This window comes from Pristiophorus japonicus, chromosome 21, assembly GCF_044704955.1.
Source record: "Pristiophorus japonicus isolate sPriJap1 chromosome 21, sPriJap1.hap1, whole genome shotgun sequence".
NCBI classification, from domain to species: Eukaryota; Metazoa; Chordata; class Chondrichthyes; family Pristiophoridae; genus Pristiophorus; species Pristiophorus japonicus.
In genome coordinates this window covers 24,855,055-24,878,145 of record NC_091997.1, presented here as the reverse complement: position 1 = coordinate 24,878,145, position 23,091 = coordinate 24,855,055, and the positions used below count along the sequence as shown (strand labels likewise).

Genomic DNA, 23,091 nt, shown 5'->3' with positions numbered 1-23,091 from the left:
CTTGGCACTTTTTACTACGTTAAAGACTCTATATAAATACAAATTGTTGTTAGTACCTAGAGCTATCCTACTGTTATGTACGCACCTGTGAGTCTGCTGTTGAGTTGGGAGTGGCTTAGCCAGTCACGTGTTCACAAGACTCAATAAAACCCCAGCCAGTTGGGATTAGGGGATCCATGATGAGGCAGGTGGTTGTGAGCCTGGTGGATGAACTGACAATGTGTAGTGTGATTGTTAAACCTTTGCTAATAAACCAACTAGTTCTTAATAGCAATGTGTTGCTATGAATTCTTAAGCAAAGAACCCATGAAGCAAATACACTGCATCTACAATCCAGCTTTATCGTGCGACATCAGAGCTTTTGTTTCTGTTTTCAGGGTCGTTGTTATGGTGGAAGATGCCAAACCAGAGACAGGCAGTGCAATTACATCTGGGGTCATAGTAAGTAAGAGGAGGGAATCCAATCCATTCCTGTCTGGATCTTCTTTCAATATTGAACAAAGTAAAACAAATGGATAGAATGCATTGATAAAAGTAGAAAAAAAAGACAGGTCATTAATGATTAATTCCATAAATTTATAGAAAATAATAGAAATACTTTTAATTTTGAACTACCCATGTTTGAAACTTTTAAAAAGATGTTATTGTTTAGAATATTTGAGTTTTGTTAAGCAGTGAATGTTGACTGTGCAATCACGGAACGTATCGCATGAAGTGGAGGAAGTAGTAAAAGCTTGCATGGTAACCAATCACAAAACGCCTGCTTCACTGTCTTTGGGTAAACATAGAAACATAGAAAATAGGTGGAGTAGGCCATTCAGCCCTTCGAGCCTGCACCACCATGGCTGATCATGCAACTTCAGTACCCCATTCCTGCTTTTTCTCCGTACCCCTTGATCCGTTTAGCCGTAAGGGCCACATCTAACTCCCTTTTGAATATATCTAACAAACTGGCCTCAACAACTTTCTGTGGTAGAGAAGTGAAAAGGTTCATAATTCTCTGAGTGAAGAAGTTTCTCCTCATCTCGGTCCTAAATGGCTTGCCCCTTATCCTTGGACTGTGACCCCTGGTTCTGGACTTCCCCAACATCGGGAGCATTCTTCCTGCATCTAACCTGTCAAATCCCGTCAGAATTTTATATGTTTCTATGAGATCCCCTCTCATTCTTCTAAATTCCAGTGAATGTTGTAGAATTGTTCCAAACTCTGTTCCAAATGACTTCACTCAAGATGTGCGTCCCTCCCCCATTTCTACACCCCAGCACATGCCCATCCCCATTGGGACAGCAGACCCCAACCCACAGGAGATCTACTGGCATTTATCTTTTTTTAATTACATCAACAGCACGTTATGTGGCTCACACTTGGCGTGTTATGGTTTAGGCATCACACCTGTCTAGATACAAATTTCTGTGTCACACTTGGACCTGATTGGTTCAGTTTTCATATTCATCAATAAATCATAATCAAATAGGTAGAAAAGATACCAGTTGGAATCAGAAAAGATGGGTCATCATCATCATAGGCAGTCCCTCGGAATCGAGGAAGACTTGCTTCCAATCTTAGCATAAGTTCTTAGGTGGCTGAACAGTCCAATACGAGAACCACAGTCTCTGTCACAGGTGGGAGAGACAGTGGTTGAAGGAAAGGGTGGGTGGGGAGTCTGGTTTGCCGCACGCTTCTTCCGCTGCCTGCGCTTGATTTCTGCAAGCTCTCGGCGACGAGACTCAAGGAGCTCAGCGCCCTCCTGGATGCTGTTCCTCCACTTAGGGTGGTCTTTGGCCAGGGACTCTCAGGTGTCAGTGGGGATGTCGCACTTTATCAGGGAGGCTTTGAGGGTGTCCTTGTAACGTTTCCTCTGCCCACCTTTGGCTCGTTTGTCGTGGATGAGTTCCAAAGCGCTTGCTTTGGGAGTCTCGTGTCTGGCATGTGAACTATGTGGTAAGCGAAAGATGGGTATATAAACCTCCAATCATAAACTACTAAGAACATACATAGGATTAAATAGGATATACGGCACAGAAACAGGCCATTCGGCCCAACCAGTCCATGCCAGCGCTTATGCTCCACTCGAGCCTCTTCCCATCTTTCCTCATCTAACTCTATCAGCATAACCCTCTATTCCCTTCTCCCTCATATGCTTGTCTAGCCTCCCCTTAAATGAATCCATACCATTCGCTCCAACCACTCCCTGTGGTAGCGAGTTCCACATTCTCACCACTCTCTGGGTAAAGAAGTTTCTTCTGAATTCCCTATTGGATTTCTTGGTGACGATCTTATATTGATGGCTTCTACAAAATCAACCAATCAACAGTCAGCTAAAGCTAACAATAAAATAAACTAATGATGCGCCAATGAATTTGCTCCAAATATATATTTTTAAATCCTATTTAGATATTTTCCCGAATCCAACCAGGGGAGGATTTACATCATTCCTGCTGGGAGATTTCTTGCATTATACACTTATTTCTGAACTCTTTCACTGGGGGATATGCACAACGTACCCGAACTCTCTGTCCGGCTTTTTCGACGTTAAATTTTGCGTGTGTGAGAAACTGTGAATGGGCCAAGCAGCCCCTTAAAGGGACCACGCACCCAAAGAAAAGTTAGGGGCAACATTGGATATGCATTCCTCCCAGCATCCCTTGCTCCAATGCAGCAATATAACCTCCGATTTCCCACGAGCAATGCCACGGAGGATGTGCTGGTAATTTTTTTTAAAGTGAAGCTCATTTTCCCAAGTCCTACTTTCTCTGCCAGTTTCCCCCCTCTGGTTATGAAAATGTGTTGTCCTAGCAGGGAGTATAAGCACACTGGGGCTGAGGAAATACTCTGAAGTCAAATGGGGGAAAAAATAGAAAACAAAACTTTTTTGCTTTTGTTTAAGGTTCTGCGGATCGCTTCTGTTATGAAAAGCTGAATGTTGAAGGGACTGAAAAGGGGAACTGTGGCCGGGCGGACCAGAAGTGGCTTCAGTGTAGCAAGCAGTGAGTAGCTGCCATTCGGCCAGTCCCACTGACGTGCAGCAGCCTTTTATGATTTATTTCCTGCTTTAGTTGCACTACTGTCTTCGTCAGTTTGTGTTTTTCCTTTTTCTTTCACATACTTGTGTTTGTGTCTATGCATCCAGGACAAGAGAAGGCCAACAGATCCAAACGAGCTCACCCACCCCCCCCACCCCCAGTCTCAATCCTTCGGCTGATTCCATCCCAATGTAGTAACCATAGCTACCCCTCCAACTCCTGGGACAGGCAATAAAGAGAGACCTGTAGCCAACAGAGGATCCTCTATCAACAAAAATTCTCCAAGCCCTAGGTGGTCCCAAAAATCGTAACCAGAATGATTTGCTCTTGGCCTTCCATATGCTGTAAGCACCTCTTTTTCCAGAAGACCATCTATTGCCTTCTTGAAGGGCTGTAAGGAATTAGTCTTCACTCCCTCCTTTGGAATCTTGCTCTGCAAAAAGTAAAACTTCCGACATCTGACCTTACTCCCTGCGACCTCGTTTAGACAGGTGCTCCCGAGTTCCACCTACCTCCATCACCACGGAGGCATTGTATTAATTTAAATATTACTGGTGTTGGATCCTGTGTGCTGCATCCCAAGTGCGATAGGAGAATATCTGACCCGCTATCCACTACCCTGTTGTTTTTACCTTCTCCAGGGCAATTAGGGATGGGCACTAAATGCTGGCCTTGCCGGCAATGCCCACACAACCCATGGGGGGAAAAAATAAATCTTAAATACCTGGATCAGATTGCTCCCGAGTCTATTCACGCAAATCAGATTCTGAAGGTTCCAAATACCAGCGTACTGCAGCTCACCAAAGTGCTTTCATTTTCAGTGGTCCCTTTTCTCCTCAAGACCCTGTCTTTGTTGAGCTGCAGTACCTGTCCCATGTATTCATTCTTAATGTGCAAGCATATAATTGGTCCAAATCTTGCTGCGGAAGTACCAGCGAGTCCACGACACACGCCATTGTTGTCGCACAAATCGGCCAGCAAGTCCCAGCGAAGAAGAGCTAAAAGCCGTGAGTTGCGTATCGCCACAACTTGCCGCTCAGCCATTTGCTTCGGAAAAATGGTGGCTCACCCTCAATCCCCTCCCCATTATCTTTAAGAACTTTGCTGGATTTACACATTAACCTCGCCGCCGAATGTTAGAGCTGGTGCTTAACAGCGTAAGTACCCTTTTAATGATGTGATAATTGTTAATGCAATGCCAATCAACCTCTCTGTCCCAGAAAGGGAACAATTTAAACTGTTGAGTCTCACTCTTGCATGTAGTAAATTGTTGTTGGAGATTTAAAAATGTTAAATTTTTTTACATTTTTTTTTCTGTATTTTTTCACTCTTTCTTAATCCAATCTTTCTTTCCCTCTCTTTATTTCTCTTTCTGCACCTGATTTGACTGTAATTCACCCTCCTTCTCTGTCGTTCCTCTGTTTCTTTCTCAATTCTTAAATTTCATTGTTTAAGGACTGTTGGTCCTGTCATTCACTAAGGTCCCTGATGCCCTCGCTGTGCAGTGCTATTATCAGTTCACACTTCCAGGGCAGAAAAACGTTGAGCTGAAGGTTGCAGGAAGAAATCTAGCGAACAGCGCATGCCGTGCGATGCCCCGTTCCAGCATAATTTGGGCCAATGATTTTCAGGAGGCTGTCTGACTATGAAAAGCATGACAGCTGACCTTAATCGTGTCTCGCCCAACATCTTTCCAGCAGGGGGTTCATGTTTGTTTATCACGACCTCCTCTTGTCTGAAATGACAGAATTTGTTGTGTGCTGTTACCCAGGCTCTGTGTGAGTGAATTTTCTTTTAACTTTCATAAAATAACCTTTTACCAAAAAACACAGTTTGGCTGATGGTCGGAATATTTAGTTGTTTAATGGACTCTGCTTTTCTACATTAATTTAGGAGCATTTAGTACAAATGTGCATGATTAGTCACTGGCTGAAAGCGCCGTTGTTACATGTTAATTTGAATGTTAATTGGGATTTCTTTCAAAGGTTAGTAACTGAATTCTCCCTATTTTATGTAGGGATGTTCTTTGTGGTTATCTTTTTTGTTCCAATATCACTCAGCCTCCAAGACATGGGGACCTCAATGGGGACATTACCAGCATGGTTTTATACAATCAAAACAAGTACATGGATTGCAGGTAACAATCTGACTCCACGGACTTGAGTAACAAGTACAGCGATCTAGCGATAATGCTGACCTTCAAACTCAATTATTTTAAGACACAGTAACTGAGCAAGGTACATAGAATCATAGACATTTACAGCATGAAACGAGGCCATTTCGGCCCATCGTGTCCATGCCGGCCGACCAAGAGCTATCCAGCCTAATCCCACTTTCCAGCTCTTGGTCCCTAGCCCTGTAGGTTACGGCACTTCAAGTGCACATCCAGGTATCTTTTAAATGTGGTGAGGGTCCCTGCCTCTACCACCCTTTCAGGCAGTGAGTTCCAGACCCCCGCCACCCTCCGGGTGAAGAAATATCCCCTCATATCTCCTCTAAACCTCCCCCCGATTACTTTAAATCTATGCCCCCTGGTTGTTGACCCCTCTGCCAAGGGAAACAGGTCCTTCCTAGCCACTCTAGGCCCCTCATTATTTTTTACATCTCAATCAGGTCTCCCCTCCGCTTCCTCTGTTCCAAAGAAAACGGACCCAGTATCTCCAATCTTTCCACAAAGCCAAAATTCTCCAGTCCAGGCAACATTCTCGTAAATCTCCTCTGCACCTTGTTTGACCTTCCTTAACCACTTAAAAAAAAATTGGTAGAATTTCCAGAAGCTTCTTTCAAAGAGCATTAAAGGATCGTTATAGCTAGATTGATTGCCTGTGATATTTAGTGGTTTTGCATGAGGTGGAAAAGCTTATGTCTCGTTTTGGATAGCCATTCGATGGCCTCCCTGAGATGCCAAGTGATGGGCCTCCTGCAACAGATCTCGGTGGGCAGGTCGATGTGATGTGCTCCATGGTCTGGGATTCGTGTGGAGCAGGAGGCCGTAGCGTCCATGCCCCGTGCGGATTGGGTCGAGCTCTGCCCGCTATGTCCGAGGTCGTTCGAAGCCGGGGACCTCTGCTGTTGCTCAGTGACAAGGTGTTGCAACTTATGTCGCCTGCGTCCCACGATTCCGTCCATCTGGATAGTGGGTCAATACCAGCTGCATAGATATCAGCTGCTGTTTCCCAGAACGGGAACATGATTTTAAGTGCCTATGATATTATAACCTATGAACTGGACACTGTGGCACATAGAAAGCTTGCATGCACCTATCATTCTGTTTGCAGATTGTTTAAACATTTTTTAAATTCCAAAAAGAAGAAAATATCGCCAAAAGAGTATTTAGATCAGAGTGTCCGAACTACTGATATTAAGATCAGAGGTAACATTTTGTATAGAAATAACAAACTAGCCAACTTGTAGTATTCTGGATAAAAGTTTGCTTTGTTCTAAACAGAAGCTTCTCAGATATATTTGTGCCAAGATTATTTTGTATTTCTTCAAAGTAGTGTGACGGTTTGAAAGTTGCTTCTACATTAATTTAAAAAAAATTGTTTTAATTCATTCCTGGGATGCAGACGTCACTGGCAGGGCTGGCATTTATTGCCCATCCGATCCTGAATTGTCCATGACAATGTGGTGGTGGTGAGCCGTTGCCTTGAATACAACTGAATGGCTCGCTCGGCTATTTCAGAGGGCAGTTAAGAATCAATCACATTGCTGTGGGCCTAGCGTCACATATAGGCCAGAGTAAAGGCAGCAGATTTCCTTCCCTAAAGGTCATTAGTGAATTAGATGGGGCTTTTTTTAATGGCAATCCAGTAGTTCCATGGTCACCATTACTGACATTAGCTTTTTATTCCAGATTTATTGAATTAAAATTAAATTCTCCAGCTGCCGTGGCGGGATTTGAACTTCGGTCTCAAAGCTAGATCTCTGGATTACTCGCCTAGTAACATAACCACTATGCTACCGTACCATGGAGCATCATCTTAATATTGCTTCATCTTGGGTGTGACTCTCACGATGGCTCAGCTGATTAGGGTGCCAAGTAGCTGCACCATACACTGGAAAAGCCGAGGCTTTGATGCCTCGTGTACACTCAGATAACTGCTCTCAACCGGGACAAATATTGTGGCGTTCCAATTTATCTCGCTGGCCCTGGGTTCGAGAGGGAATAGTTGCCCAGCCTCCCACTTGTGATCACTCTCCAACAATCATTGCTTGAAATGCAGGTGTGTGGACACTGTGTGGTCCGCAGCAGGCTCAGCCATGATGCTCTATGTGGTTGAATAGCCTGCAGAAACGCAATGCCTAGATTCGCAAAAGAAAGTTGGACATTTGGGTGAAGAGGGTATCTTGAATCCATAGCATCAGACCCCAGGCCTTCGGGAGAGGAGGGGAAGAAGTGGCAGGGACCTTTCTAAGGAATCCACACTTTATTTACTGCAATCAAAAAGGGGTAAAATAGCATTGTGCGGTGTTGATTAAATCGAGCATTGACTGGCTTAAAGTGCAATTGCACTGTTCTCAGGGGAGGCCATGTTGTGCTGGATGACGGTACCAGGATTGGTTATGTAGAAGATGGCACTCCCTGTGGACCCAACATGATGTGTCTTGATCGCAAATGCCTACCGATGCAAGCATTCCAGTTCAGCTCCTGCCCACAGAGCACAAATGGAGAAGTCTGCTTCAACCATGGGGTGAGTTCATTGGAATTTCAAGCAATGTAGAATATGTACGTTCTGCCAAAATATTGCATATTAATAGAATATGAAAACCCCTGCACGTCACGTGGAGACGAAATCTGGAGACATGCACAAATTGGCCAACATAATGTCAGCGAAACTCATTCAAACATATAAAATTCTTACGGGGCTTGACAGGGTAGATGCAGGGAGGATGTTTCCCCTGGCTGGGGAGTCTAGAACCAGGGGTTACAATCTCAGAATAAGGGGTCGGCCATTTAGGACTGAGATGAAGAGAAATTTCTTCACTCAGCGGGCAATGAATCTTTGGAATTCTCTACCCCAGAGGGCTGTGTAGACTGAGTCGTTGAGTATATTCAAGACAGAGATCGATAGATTTGTTGGATATTAAGGGAATCAAGGGATATGGGAGTAGTGTAGGAAAGTGGAACTGAGCCCATGATCAGATCAGCCATGATTTTATTGAATGGCGGAGCAGGCTCGAGGGGCCAACTGGCTTATCCCTGCTCCTATTTATGTTCTTATGTAACCTGTCTTCAATGGAGAAAATCTTAGATCTGTTTGCTCGTGTTATGAACATGCAAACCTGACGGGCAGGAAAAAAACAGCTGGTCCATCAAGCGTATGATGGCCATAGCATCATGACGAGACACTTCCCCTCACCCTCCCTCCCACTCTGCTCCTTCCCAGCAGCCATGTAATCTCCTCGGGGAGATAACAATATTTTTTTCATGATCTCTTACTCTATAAATCTTAATTAGGAAATGCATGCGACAATCCACTGTCCCCAAGTGACAGTATTCTGTAATTTTATAATAACTGTTGTAAGAAATTGTGAATTGGAAGAAATAACTTGAGACCAAAAAGTCTCTTCAGACTGGTGTTAGACTTGAAGATTCATTCCGTGGTACAACAGCTAAAGCTACTTGAACAGCGTGAACTGATAACGGGCAGCTCCAAACATCTGAAGACCAAGAATGGCCTGTCTGACTCCAACCTTGGGAGGATAAATGTGAAGAGGACACCCAAGAGTTGAGATAAAAAACTCGACATATAGGTTAAATGGTCCTATCCTGCACCAGACCCACTCCTAAAAAGAGAATAAAAGAAAGACCTAGAAGACGTTGCAGGGCAGACGGTGAAGATAAGAACTGCTCGTGCCGCCAGCCATCTGTCCGATCGGGACTAGTACCAGCTACTTGTCATGGTCGTACGTCTACTCTGTCTATCCTGATTGTGTGTCGTGTTTGACTATATTTGAACTACTGCTTCTCAATGCCTTAAGACTCCTGAGACCCTTTGGGTGCCTGTGTGTGACCTGTGGTCCTAAACTTACAATGGTGTCAGAAGTGGGATTCACAGTGTCGGCTTTCGGTTAGTGGTGGACCGGAGAGACTTAGTCAACTGTTCCTTAATCGTCACTTAGACTCAGCAGTTTGCACCCTAAAAGAAGGAAGAGGGAGGGAGCATGTCAGATAGGTGAAACCTAACACAAAATGGAGGGTGCTTGTTATCGAGAAAAAGTCGCAAAGAGTCTAAACGAGCAGGAGAGAAGCGTTGGAGATAATGAGGGGAATGATCTACGCTGCATGTTAACCCATCTGAGAACTCGGCAAAGGAAGGAAACAAACTGGGAATTAGAGAATAAGTTGCTGAGGCGACAATTAAAAATAAAGAAAACGAAACTGACACGGAAGTATTACATTTTGTGCCAAGAAAAATAAAACACAAGAATTGCTGAGAGAAAGGAACCTTAAACAAATGCTGGAATTTCTGTAGTTTGTGTGAAATGTGTTTAAGTGTGGCAGTTTCGCAGATTATTTTGACTACGATTTACGGAACTAGAAATGCACAAAAGACTCCCTCATTCCCAGGTGTTAGCTCTAATGCACAGAGGAAGTTTAGGGCGAATACAAAGACGAATTTTATTTGTAATCTTAGTCACCTCCATTTAATATGGTGATTAAAAACCAATTCAGACTGATTTTGAAAGTGATAAAAAGTATATTTAGTTTATACAACATGTTGTGAAATGAATTGCAAGCACGAGTAGCTGTTTGCTACTTTTAGATATGATATGGGGGGGAACACGTTGGAGCAGATTTTTATTGAATGGGACGGTCACAACATTTTACTGTATCTTTGCCTTCTACTATCAGGTGTGCAGCAACGAGGCGAAATGTATATGTGTCCGTGACTGGACAGGGAAGGACTGCAGTGTTTTTGACCCATACCCGGAACCAAATCCGACAGGGAATACGGATGGACAGTACAAGGGTTTGTCTGCATCTAAAAGTTTATGAAAGCCCATCCCTTGATTAAAATAGATTGTGCAAGAAGCAGCGTGTAAATGTGGATGTGCATAATGGCCTCCTCTTCATATTCTATCAGTTATTGCCGTTGCTGAATGAATGGCTGCCATCACAATGGATCTTTTAGCTTGCATCAAAATGCCGCTAATACATATAGTGCAGGAACATTAATGTACTTCTTAAAAACAATTTTGCAAAATAGTTAACCGTAACTAGAAATGCAATTATTCTTTGACGAAAAAAGAAGTGTGATACATTTTTAGATCAGCACCGGTTTGGACACTTAAAACCAACGAGCCCTGTCCTCAGCGAAGTGGTTTATTCATGTTCTTAAAGACGTGCAGAGAAATGAAACTTGTAAAAGTAAGGTTTTTTTTGCATTGGTTAGAAAAACGCTACATAAGTAAACAATGACTGGCATTCGAATGAGGAGAAAGAGGTTTGGAAAGGAGCATGGGAGTGACTGTAGGCAAATCACTTTCAATGCCAGACAATGTGGCAAAGCAATTAACAAAGTCAATAGAATGGAGGGATAGCCAACCAGAGGAGTAGAGTACCTTCTGAATTCGTCCTCCCAATATCGAGGCACGCTCACTGGCAGCAGGTATTGGAAATTCATAAATGGTGGATGCCTGAGTCTCCAATTTGTTGCTGCCAGTATCAAGGCTCCATGCTGGGGGTATGAATTCTCCAGAGGTTCAGAGAAGGTTCACTAGGTTCATTCCGGAGATGAGGGGGTTGACTTATGAGGAAAGGTTGAGTAGGTTGGGCCTATACACATTGGAGTTCAGAAGAATGAGAGATAATCTTATTGAAACATAAGATAATGAGGGGGCTCGACAAGGTGGATGCAGAGAGGATATTTCCACTTAGGGGAAACTAAAACTAGGGGACATAGTCTTTGAATAAAGGGCCGCCCATTTAAAACTGAGATGAAAAATGTATTCTCTGAGGGTTGTAAATCTATGGAATTCTTTGCCCCAGAGAGTTGTGGAGGCTGGGTCATTGAATATATTTAAGGCGGAGATAGACAAATTTTTGAGCAATAAGGAAGTAAAGGGTTATGGGGAAGCAGGGAGAGAAGTGGAGCTGAGTCCATGATCAGATCAGCCATGATCTTATTGAATGGCGGAGCAGGCTCGAGGGGCTGTTCCTATTTCTTATGTTCTTAGGTCAGGCACTGGTCAGAATACACTTGAACCACCGTATTCAGTTCTGGTCTCTATACCAGAGGAAAAACTTGCATTCATTGGACAGGGTACAGAGAAGGGGACCAAGTTGTAAAGGAACTGAGCTATGACGAGAGATTAGAGAAACTGGAGCTGTATAGTCTGGAAGAAGTTTTTCCAGGGGAACCTCATCAGGTAAACCTATAATATTGCCAAGAGTGTAAGACCAGAGAATTTAAATTTAAATTTCTGAAAAGTAAATTTAAAAGCGGTATTAGGAAGAATATCTTTACTTTTATTTTTAATTCGCTCATGGGATGAGAGTGTCGCTGACAAGGCCGGCATTTATTGCCCATCGCTAATTACTCTTGCGAGAAGGCGGTGGTGAGCCGCTGCCTTGAACTGTACAGCACGGTTCAGAGTCGATCACAATGCTGTGGGTCTAGAGTCACATATAGGCCAGACCAGGTAAGGACGGCAGATTTCCTTCCCTAAAGGACGTCCGTGAACCAGATATGTTTTTTTACGACAATCCGGTCAATATTACTGACACTAGCTTTTTACTCCAGACTTTATTTAATTAACTTAATGTAAATTCCCCAGCTACCGCGGGATTTAAACTGGTGTCTCTAGATCATTAGTACAGGCCTCTGGATTACTAGTCCAGTAACATAACCACTATATCACCGTACACAAATGTTTGCAACAATTTGCCACACAGGATGTAGAGACAAAAATATGAGAGATATTTAAAATGGGTCCTAGAAAGGTGAGCTCTGATGGGCTGCTGATCTTTTCTACTTGCCCTCTACACTTTCATATTTTCCTTGTGCTTCACTTTGATAACTGGTAATGCTCGATATAATGTTTTTTGATGTAAAGTATTGCCTGTGCTTGCAGATCCCAGTATGTTATACTGTAGACCCTAATATGTTTGCCTTAGTTATTATTTAGCATTAAGTGGTTGACAGATTTCTCCAGTATTTTGTAGCGCATCATTCCTTCCACGAGATGAATTCTTAGTTGCTAGGATGCAAAGGTTGCACTTGGAATTATTCCCGAGTTTTTAAAAAAAAGTAAAGGTGTATTAACTGAGAATGTGTGGAAAAAACAGAGGCCTAGAAATTCCCTACTTTACCGCCGCCCATTTCTGCAAAAAATGGCTTCCGCCTCTTCCAGCACAAGACACGGAAGCTGCCATTTTGGTGAGCTCCATAGCGCTGCCATTGCCAGCGCTGGCCTCGTTAAAGCTCCGTTAAAGAGGCCGCGCACTCAAAACAAAGTTTAACGGGAACATTGCCAGTGACCACAACATTTGTCCCACACCGTACCTTCCCTCAGTTACTGACCATCACAGCGTCCTCTTGGCCACAATGCTGAAATAAAAAGCCAGCACAAAGCAAACTTTCCAATCCAACTTTATCCACGCAAGGATCCAATGTGACACCAAGAAATCAACTAATCACCCTGCTACATTCCCTTGGTGACTGTTTTGTCTGTGCCTTTGCCTATCCTACTGATGTCATGCAGTGCTACGCCAGTGGCTGCAGCAAGGCTGCTGGAAGGCTGCTGACTTTCAGTGGGAGACACTGCAGATGGCCTTGCAGGGCGACCTCATTGGTTGGGAATGCGAAATCGAGTGACGGTGTTTCTTCTTCTTCACCCTCCACTCCCTCTTCTTGGTCAACCACTGGCTGGGCAGGCTGGATTTCTTGGGTGTCTGAAATGAGGAAGGCACAAGGGTCGGGTTATGGTGAGGGGGAGGGCGGTAAAGCAAGAGGTGCGTACTTACACCATGCACAGTTTGTACATCAGAAGAGATTGTGGGACGAGGGGGAAGTGGAATGTGAGAAGGAGGATAACATATGAGGATACCAGCATCTTGTATTCTAACAGCCCCACTGCTGGCCAAGTGCTCGGCCATGCCCCTGCCAAAAATGGCCAGCACTGTCTCCTCCAAGAGGTGAAGTAGAGCTAGGAATGTGAGGTGTGCCTTGTGTTTGGTAGAGATTGTTGGTAGGTGAGTGGTGAGTGATAATGGAGCGGGTCGTGCATTGAGCTGTGCGTGAGGCTAGTGGTGCAGTTGGTAGGAGACGGCTTTTGAAGATGCATTCACTGATCCTGACAACTGGTCTGAGATTATGAAACTTCTTTGGGCCTGGGTGGCGACACTGCTAGCCATCTGGTCCCACATCCTTCTTCCTGGAGGGCCCCCTGACCCTCTGTGGGTAGAGGACCTCTCTTCCACTTTTGGCCCCCTGCACAAAGCTGGAGTGCTGTGTGCGAGACCCTGAATGCCCGTTCCCTGGCCTGTTGACATTTGTTTTGGTGCTGAAGCACTTTTACCATTTTTTTTTTTAACGTGTAGAAGGCAGTTCAGCTTTAAGAGCTGAAGACTGCCCAGTTTGGAGTGACATTTGATGCGGTTTTTTCAGATGGCAGTGAGCTCCGAGGGCTTAACGGCTGCCTATTTGTAAAGGATTTTCTTTATTTGAGAAGGCTCGAGACTGCTTTCGAAAATGACAGCCTTGCTTTAAGAAAAGGCTGCCTCGCTCCAGAGATGCTCCATGGAGCCGGGCCTCATCGGGCCTCCTGCTGAGCGCACCGACTGAGGCCGCGCATTCCTCGCTAGGCTGTGCACTCCAACCATTCACATCAGTTGGCATAACCAAAATAACGGCGCCACCGGCCATCTTTTTACGGGCACGAGCAAACCTCGCCCCGCGGTGGCCCCGCCTGTTTTCGGGCCTTGTTGGATTTCTGGGCCAGAGAATTTTCCATCATTTCATATTTTAGTGATATTTTATACGGCATTTCGTGGAGGGGAGGCCTGCATGTGAGACTAGATGAAATCTTATGGGGGGGGGGAGTAGGAGGGAAATCAGTCCGGGTTGTTGCTGGACAGTGCGCTTGTGTGAATGTGGAGAGAGGATAGTGATGCTCCTAAGGTTGAATAGCTGACTGACACTCAATGTTTAGGTGTGCAGATGAAGAATGGCCACTCGGGTGGGATACAGGAACACAACCAATGCCCAGGGATCTTCTCTCGAGCACCAGACAGTTCCTTCAAGGAGCATAAACTGACCATACAAGGAAACACAGACTCCAGTACAAGAGTAGGCTTCCAGTAAACTGAGTGGGAGGAGGTCACCTTCAAGAGGGTGATGGCTATCTTTCCGTGCAGGGGGTAATTGAAGTGTGCGAGAGATGAAGTGGGCTGTGAAGGGAGTGAGATTCGCTTGGGCAGCAGTCAAGGTACCCGCCAAGCTGCGCAGCGCAGTCAGGTGACCGCATAGCTGCCTGGAGGCCCCGCGCTGCCCATGACCAGCTTTCCAAATGGGAGATTTGAACATTTGAATGGGCCACGCAGCCCATTAAAGGGGCCGCGCACACCCAAAAACAATTGGGGGAGGTGGGGGGGAGGACATCGGCAGCAGTGTAAAACAGGCCGAGTGTAAAATGAGTCACGGATTTGCTATCGCTTGCTTTGCAGTACCCCCTGCGATGAATTTTACCGCTGAAGTGTTTGTCTTTTGGGAGCTTCTGAATGGGTGGTGATAATCTTTACCAGTTCTATGTTCCAAAGGACATGGGACATAATAGATGGGGGGGGGAGGGGAGCGGGAGGGGGGAGGGGTAGTTTAATTACGTCCAATGGTGCACCGCGCCTTAGCGAGTCTGAGAGTTTTTTTTCCATGAAATTGCCACAGGTTTTTTTTCCTTCCCTATTCCCACCCCGCAGAATTAGTGTTAGTGGTGCACGAGTCACACCACCCAGCCAATAGGGAGAGCAGTGACCAGCCCCGTGGTCTTTTCTCGTGCTTCCCTTCATATGTTCGCAGGTTGTCATTTGGCTACAGTCCCATTAAGCTTGAACATTTGTGCTTCTTTCTCCACAGTCTTCCAAAGAAAGATTTGGTGACAAAATAGGACACGGTTATCTAATGCAAACATCCGGGCCTACAGTAAGCAATACATGAGATGTGACAGAGATGTCTCGCTGATTAAGTTCGTGCTTTGATTCTGACATGTGTGTTCCCATGGTTTCGTCTCCCCTCCCCTTTGTCACAGGTCCCAGTGGTACCAATATCATTATAGGCTCCATCGCAGGTGCCATCCTGGTGGCTGCCATTGTCCTAGGGGGGACTGGATGGGGATTTAAGTAAGCGACAAGCATGCCTCTTCCTGACTGCTTCTTACTTTACTCCATTCAGAAGTTAACACCTAAACGCTTCTGTGCTTGGATTCTGCAGTAGATACAATAGTTTTGAGGAAATTGGGTGACAAATAAAATAAATGTTTTATCTGTTACCTCCCTGTTCAGGCTGAATGGTATCTCCTGCAGGCAATGTTCAAGGCCACAGCCCATCAAAGACAAAGTCGCCCTCCATCCCAAAACTGCATAAGATCAACCTTCATTTTCCAAAATAAAAAGAATGGATTGCCATCCATTTTAATAAATCAAATTCCTATTTACCGATTCCAATCGTTAACAACATCATCATCATAGGCGGTCCCTCGAACGAGGATGACTTGCTTCCACATGAGTTCGCAGATGTTTCAATGAAGGACCCGATGTTCCATCCTGAACTCCAATCGAGGGGATGGAAGATGCCTGTGCGTTGGATATTTTTAACGTGTGGTGACCGTTGCACATCAGCCACCACATGGGCTCGACAGAGCTAAGCCTATATCCAGTGGCAAGGGTTAACCAGGACAACTGGAGACCTGCTGTGGTGCACGGACCTAGAGTGCACACATATCGCAGTGTGGGCTGGCCCGTGCTGCCCCTGGGCCCTCGGCTCTTCTGACCCCTGTACCCTCCTTTGCCACACCTCCGCCACAAACATTCGCTGCACCTCCGCCACGATCCCTCACCGTTCCTCCGCCAGAATCTCTCGCCGCTCCTCCGCTACAAAAACATTCACTGCTCCTCCGCCACAATCTCTCGCCGCACCTCTGCATCAAACATTAGGCAAATCTCCGCCACAATCACGCGCCGAATCTCAGCCACGATCTCTCATCACTCCTCTGCCTCAATCACTCGCCGCACCTCCGCCATGATCTCACACCACTCATCCGCCCCGACCTTCCCGCTCCTCTGCTGTACCAGAGCCCCGCCGATGTTCCTGCCCAAACAGCAACCTGGGTTTTGATTACATCACCCAGTCGCCCATCTGAAAATCGTTGCACATGTCGTCAACAACAGCCCTTATTCCTGTAACCGTATTCTGAAAACCTGCACTTGGAACTTTTCCCGAATTGCAAAAATGGGATGAGCAAAAAATCAGATTAAAAAAGAAAGGATTAAAACCTATTGCAGAATTTGGACATTTTATTTGCCAAATAATTTCAAGCTATTTTAATGACCATTTCCAGGAGGCTCTTTCAGAATCTCACCCTTGCAGGGAAACTAGCCAAGGATCAGTGAGAACACAAACAAAGTTAAAAGATTGCCTCAAATGTAAGGTGATCATGTACCAGATTACTTTAGAATGGCTTCCCTTTGATATTCCCTTTGATGACGACCCCTCACACTCCTGATCCTTGGGTCTTTCACAGTCAAACATCATTGGCTCTCTCGAAATTTGTTGTAAATTGCTGCTCCAATCTGACTGACTGTGACAAGTCTGGACCTCCTGGCCTGTAAAGTGTGAACATTAGATTCAAGATTGTTCTGGACAAAAATGAAATCCATTTGTAATTCTTTGTGTCTACAGCAGAATTTCTAGCTTTTCTTAAAAAAAAATTAGTGCAACTATATCTGCATGGAATGGAATCGCTGCTTTCACATTTATTAAACAGTGGAATGCTAGGAGCATGTTTGAGAATTTATTATGCAATGCATTCCACCTCCCTTATTACTGGCCAAATGTTGATGTGCCTAAACAGGAATACGTCTCGAGCTCCTGACACTGTAAGTGCCATTATTGGCAAACACTTTGGTCTTGGCAACGGAACATGTGTTAAAAAAATTAAGCCATTAACCAAGTCCAGTTCACAAATGTTGACAAATTAACATCCATGTATTGGCCAGTAGTGCTTTACAAAACAACTTTTTTGATGTGCATAAGCACCCACCAAACAATTGTGTTTGGCAATAGATTTGGGCGCCGAAATTGCCCACTGCCCGAAACGAAACGCACCTATCGTGCTTGATATGCTCTGGCTGCCCCAATGCATGGGGCGGCCTAACCATCGAAATTCAGCACTTCGGGGATTATTTCGGAGCGGGGCGGATGTGGCCTCATCATGGGGGCGGGGCGGAGGAGCCAAGGCTGTCAGTCATCAGCGCTGGCGGGTCGCAGTGTCTCTCCCCATCAGTTAAAGGGGAGGGCAGCTGCGAACTCTGCAGCCGCATTAATGGCAAACCCTGGACCTAACCAGGGAGGGTTTTGGCCAGTCCAGTAGCCTGGCACCCAAGAGGTGAACCCACGGCCATAATTGTCGGACCGACCTGGTAGTCGGCCAACAAAAAGAAATAACATGGCGGCTGCGGCAGTGTGTCCTCCCCTTTTAAAGGCGGCCACGTTGCCATGCTACAGAGAGTGCGCCAACAACAAAAGCTCTCGGGGTCACCGACTGGTGGCGGGGCCACTCCTGCAGGGCAATACCGGGAAAGGGGCAATTTCCCGAGGGGCAATTTTGCGAGGGGTTTCCCACCGGTTGGAAAGGGGCCGCCGAGTGCATGCAGCGGCGGGAAAATGGGCGGAGCAGTCCCGTACACCGCTCCAAACCTGAGGAAGGGTAATTTCCAAAATGGCGGCCCCTCCGCGGAGACTCGTGGCCGCAGCTTTCAGGCGGTGAGAGGCCTTATCGGAAGGGGCAATTTCGGCCCCTTGGTATGAATTACTGTAAGTGTGGTATAAAAGCTATGTGGCTTAGAAGTCCCAACAGGTTGTCATTGCTTTGCCTGGTGATTGCAAGTAAGATACATTATTCATAGTATACCTTCTGCTGTTATTGAGAATTCCAGTTCAGGGCGACAGCGTGAGAGACTACCATTGTTGCAAAGAGCAAATGAATAAATCAAGAATAATAACTGAATCCAGAAAAATGTACGACAGGTTTGGAAAGATATTTTGTCATTGATTAAGGATGGTGAACCTTAACAAATCACTGGTTTGGCCTCAGCTGGTGTATTGTGCACCACACTTTAGGAAGGATGTTAAGGCCTTGGACAGGGTGTAGAGGAGGTTTGCCAGGACGATACCAGGGATGAGAGACTTCAGTTATGTGGAGAGGTTGGAGGAGCTGGGACTGTTCTCCTTGGAGCAGAGAAGGTTCAGACCTAATGGAAGCACTCAAAATTCTGAGGGGTTTTGTTTGGAGCAAGTCGGGAGAAACGGTTTCCTCTGGCAAGTAGGTCGGCAACCAGAGGTCACAGATTTAAAATATTGGCAAAAGAAGGAGAGGGGTCATAGAGATGTTTTCACACACAGGGTTGTTAAGATCTGAAACGTAGTACCTGGAAGCAGATGGCAAGGAAATTTCAAAAGGCAATGGACATATGCTTGAAGAGGACTAATTTTCAGGGTTATGGGAGAAAAAGCTGGCATGTGGGACTAAATTGGACAGCTCTATCAAAGAGACGGCACAGGCGTGATGGGCCAAATGGCCCCCTTCTGTGCTGTATGATTCTTTACTTGAATCAGGAAATCTATGTGATGTGAATCAGAATCCTTGATTCAAATATTCTTTCACTTGCATTCTGCTATTTCCTTTTTGTTAATGCATTCATTCCCGGGATGTCGTCGTCGCTGGCAAGGCCGGCATTTATTGACCATCCCTAATTGCCCCGTGAGAAGATGGTGTGAGCTGCTGCCTTGAACCGCTGCAATCCGTGCGGTGAAGGTGCTCCCACAGTGCTTTTGTGGAGGGAGTTCCAGGATTTTGACCCAGTAACTTTGAAGGAACAGCGATATATTTCCAAGTTAGGACGATGTGTGACATGGAGGGGAACGTGGAGGTGATGGTGTTCCCATGCGCCTGCTGCCCTTGTCCTTCTAGGTGGTAGAGATCGTGGGTTTGGGAGTTGCTGTCGAAGAAGCCTTGGCGAGTTGCTGCAGTGCATCTTGTAGATGGTACACACTGCAGCCACGGTGCGCCGGGGGGGTGGAGGGAGTGAATGTTTAATGTGGTGGATGGGGTGTCAATCAAGCGGGCTGCTTAGTCCCAAATGGTGTTGTGCTTCTTGGGTGTTGTTGGAGCTGCATTCATCCAGGCAAGTGGAGAGTATTCCATCACATTCCTGATTTATGCCGTGTAGATGGTGCAAAGGCTTTTGAGAGTCATCTGCGGCTACAGCCTAACCAGCGATTCTACCTCCGTGACATTGCCCGACTCCAATCCTGCCTCAGCTCATCTGCAGTTGAAAACCCTTATCCATGTCTTTGTTACCTCTGGACTCAATTATTCCAATGCTCTCTTGGCTGGCCTTCCATCTTCCACCCTCCATAAAATTGTGCTCATCCAAAATCTGCTGCCCGTATCTTGACTCGCTCCAAGTCTCGTTCACCCATCACACTTGTACTTGCTGACCTTCACTGGCTATCGGTCTAACAACGCTCCTGTTTTAAAATCCTCATCCTTGCTTTGAAATCCCTCCATGGCCTCGCCCCTCCCTATCTATGTAACCTCCTCCAGCCCCACAAGTCTTCAAGATCTCTGCGCTCTTCCAATTCTGGCCTCTTGTGTATCCCCAACTTGAATCGCTCCACCATCGGTGGCCGTGCCTTCAGCTGCCTTGGTCCGAAGCTCTGGAATTCCCTCACTAAACTTCTCCACCTCTGTATCTCTCTCTCCTCCTTTAAGATTCTCCTTAAAACCTACCTCTTTGACCAACGTTTGGCCATCAGTCCTGATATCTCCTTCTACAGCTCGGTGTCAAAAATGTTTTTACTGACACCGCTCGTGTTGAGCGCCTTGGGACGTTTGGCTACGTTAAATGCGCTATATAAATGTAAGTTGTTATTGCCAAACGATGTGTTGGAGATGCGAACTGAACTTCCTGCAAGATCTTGCAGTAGTCTTTCTCCACATTAATGTTCTACTGATGTTCTATTTAGTGTCAAATGCACAGATTAATTTTCAAGTAAATGAGAGTATTGATTGCCATGTGAGTCTGCTCCAGGTACAGACTCCTTCCCATTCATTCCTGTGGCACTAAATTCTAATACAAGTGGTTTTGCTTATAAACTTGTGATTTTTTTTCTTTCGCTGCAATTTATTAAAATGACAATATGATCTGCACACTTTTTGCTTTGTGTGTCAATGACTAATTGTTGTTAACAGTTGAGAGATAATTCCTGACCATCAGAGTTCGTGCTTTTGTTTTTTGGAGGGGAATAAATTTTGCTTTTAAAAGGAATCGCCTATAAATGAAATATTCTTAAAATCACGAATTGCCCCACATGAAGCCAGACTCAGGGGAGGTGAAACCCTTGGTGTGTTTTATTGTCTGTGTGACCTGTGGTCATTCTTCACCCGTGTGATTTTTTTTGGCGTAATTAGTACCTTGCTCAAACTTTACAGCCGTGGTTCCTCTCTGCACCATTTTTTCTCGAGGGGAAGCACGTTTTCAAGCCATGCCTTCATTGTTACGCTTCTAAAAACTCAAGTTTGCAAAAGGATGCTACAGTGTTTGAAAATGGCGCGCTCATGAAGCAGTTCAATACTTGCTGTAGGATGAATGGCTGAACGCAGTAACATAAAAAGTGCATGATGTGCTACCACTACACTTTGCATGACTCTGCCCTGCTTGTTTTGTTGGTGTTGATTTACATATGAGCCAAATGTAAACCGCAATCTCAGCCCTAACCCAGAATATACTGGATTTCAGGGATCTGAATGTTATATATTCCTGTGATCCATTAGACTGAAAATGTGTAGATTGGAAGCTTGGAGCTTTCTCATTCACTGTTTGAATGCAACTCTACCACATTTAACTCCATCATTTCTGCAAACATTGAGAGATTTAATTCCATTTGCAGTTATTTAGTATATTCAGAGTAGGTTATGTTTGTACCCCAGTGAGCAACGCTGCTGTTTTCGGAAGCTCAATGTACCTTAGCTGTTTTATTTAAATGAAGGTGATAAAATCCTTTCTTCCTGAGAGCAGAAAAATCTTTCTGTTACGGAGTTTTTTTCCTAAACTATCTGGAGCGTAACAATGGCATTCCTACTGGAGCAGAACAGAATAAGAAAGACGTGAAGTTTGGGGTAACTGTTTTACTTCTTTGCACATAACAAAAGGGACCTTTTTGACATCTTCATTTATAATAAAGTGCAGATGTCCCTTAAATGACATGGAATACTTTAGCAGGAATTCACTGCCCAGTGCACCAACTCAAGTGTCATGTTATGCTGAATTGAGGACGTTCACATTTGGTTGTATGATGTCAATCAAGCCCTAATTGATTATTGCCTGCTCTGTGGTCTTACTGTTGGGAACTAACTGTTTCTTCTTTTCTTCATTTCACCTTGGAAAGGAACATCCGGAGAGGAAGGTATGACGTCGTACAACAGGGAGCAATTTAACCCCCGCTTAACATACTGGCTGCTGCATTCTCTTCATAAGCTTATCACCAACCTTTCATTTTTCCCATCTTCATGGATGCATTGTTATTGGTCATGTTGGCTATCAATGGTCAATATTTTTCATTGATAAGACACTGGTTTATGTTTTTTTTTGGAAAGAAAAATCTACAATGTAAAGATGACTCAAAACAACTTTTTTTTCTTCAAAAGTGAATGAGTAAATAGAATCACATAACAAGACAGTCAGTCGAAAACCAAATATCAGCTTAAAAAAATTTTAAAAATGCAGTTGCCTTTTAGGATCAGTGAGTAGAAGTCCAGGTTCAAACGTGAAGAATCGTCACTTGGGCTGACACCCAGAATAATGTGCTATTTTTAAGGGGTATTGGAGAGGGGGGGCGGGAGGACAGGAGCAGTGGGTTGAAATTAAATAATTGTTTTGCAAAGAAAAGAAACAATAAAAATTAGTGTGTGTCTCCTGATCTGATTTCCATCCAGGCTAGGATTGCTATAAATACAAGTTGTTGTTGTAGTGACTGTTGCCAAGGCTGTACATTGAGTAATATTACAATCTGCAGAGACTCAAGTTAGGTTTTGCCTTTTCCTTGAGGATGTTTCAGATTTGTTTTTCACAACGAATTTAGGAGCTGCAGTGCTGAGGCTTTTAGAACTGCGAGGAACGGCCTTCCACTTCAAAGGCCAGCGGTGTGTTTTTATACCAACCGACTGATGTACTTCCTGCATCTGAACTCATCGGAGAAAATACTGAACTTTATGGCCCCAATTGTACAGAAAGTCCACAACAAAACAGAGCCTCTGTGATCTGCAGTTGTGATGTTGTGCAGCCACTGAAGATGAGAAATATTTCTTTGAACCTTAGTTTATTTGATATAATGAACCATTTAGAAAACCACTCAAAAAATCTCTTTATACTGAAAGCTTTACAGTGTTAAAAAAAACATTGCTTTACCTGCCTAAACCTCTCCACCTCTCCTCTCCTCTAAGACGCTCCTTAAAACCTACCTCTTTGACCAAGCTTTTGGTGACCTGCCCTAATTTCTCCTTATGTGGCACGGTGTCAATTTTTTTTAGAAATAGAAACATAGAAAATAGGTGCAGGAGCCGGCCATTCGGCCCTTCGAGCCCGCAGCGCCATTCAATAAGATCATGGCTGATCATTCAACCTCAGTGCCCCTTTCCTGCTTTCTCTCCATACCCTCTGATCCCTTTGGCCGTAAGGGCCATATCTAACTCCCGTTTGAATATATCTAATAAACTGGCCTCAACAACTTTCTGCGGTAGAGAATTCCACAGGCTAACCACTCTCTCAGTGAAGAAGTTTCTCCTT

General features: G+C 44.9%; 1 protein-coding gene across 1 annotated transcript in view; it reads left to right on the top strand.

The window, feature by feature from the left end:
* Positions 1-21,743, top strand: part of adam11 (ADAM metallopeptidase domain 11) — a 192,240-nt gene extending 170,497 nt beyond the window's left edge. The window contains exons 21-27 of the mRNA XM_070863906.1: positions 378-441; positions 2,888-2,987; positions 5,041-5,160; positions 7,549-7,717; positions 9,883-10,000; positions 15,276-15,366; positions 21,695-21,743. Of these exons, the coding sequence (XP_070720007.1) occupies positions 378-441; positions 2,888-2,987; positions 5,041-5,160; positions 7,549-7,717; positions 9,883-10,000; positions 15,276-15,366; positions 21,695-21,743 (711 nt within the window). The remainder of the gene's footprint in view (positions 1-377; positions 442-2,887; positions 2,988-5,040; positions 5,161-7,548; positions 7,718-9,882; positions 10,001-15,275; positions 15,367-21,694) is intronic.
* Positions 21,744-23,091: the final 1,348 nt, after the last annotated feature.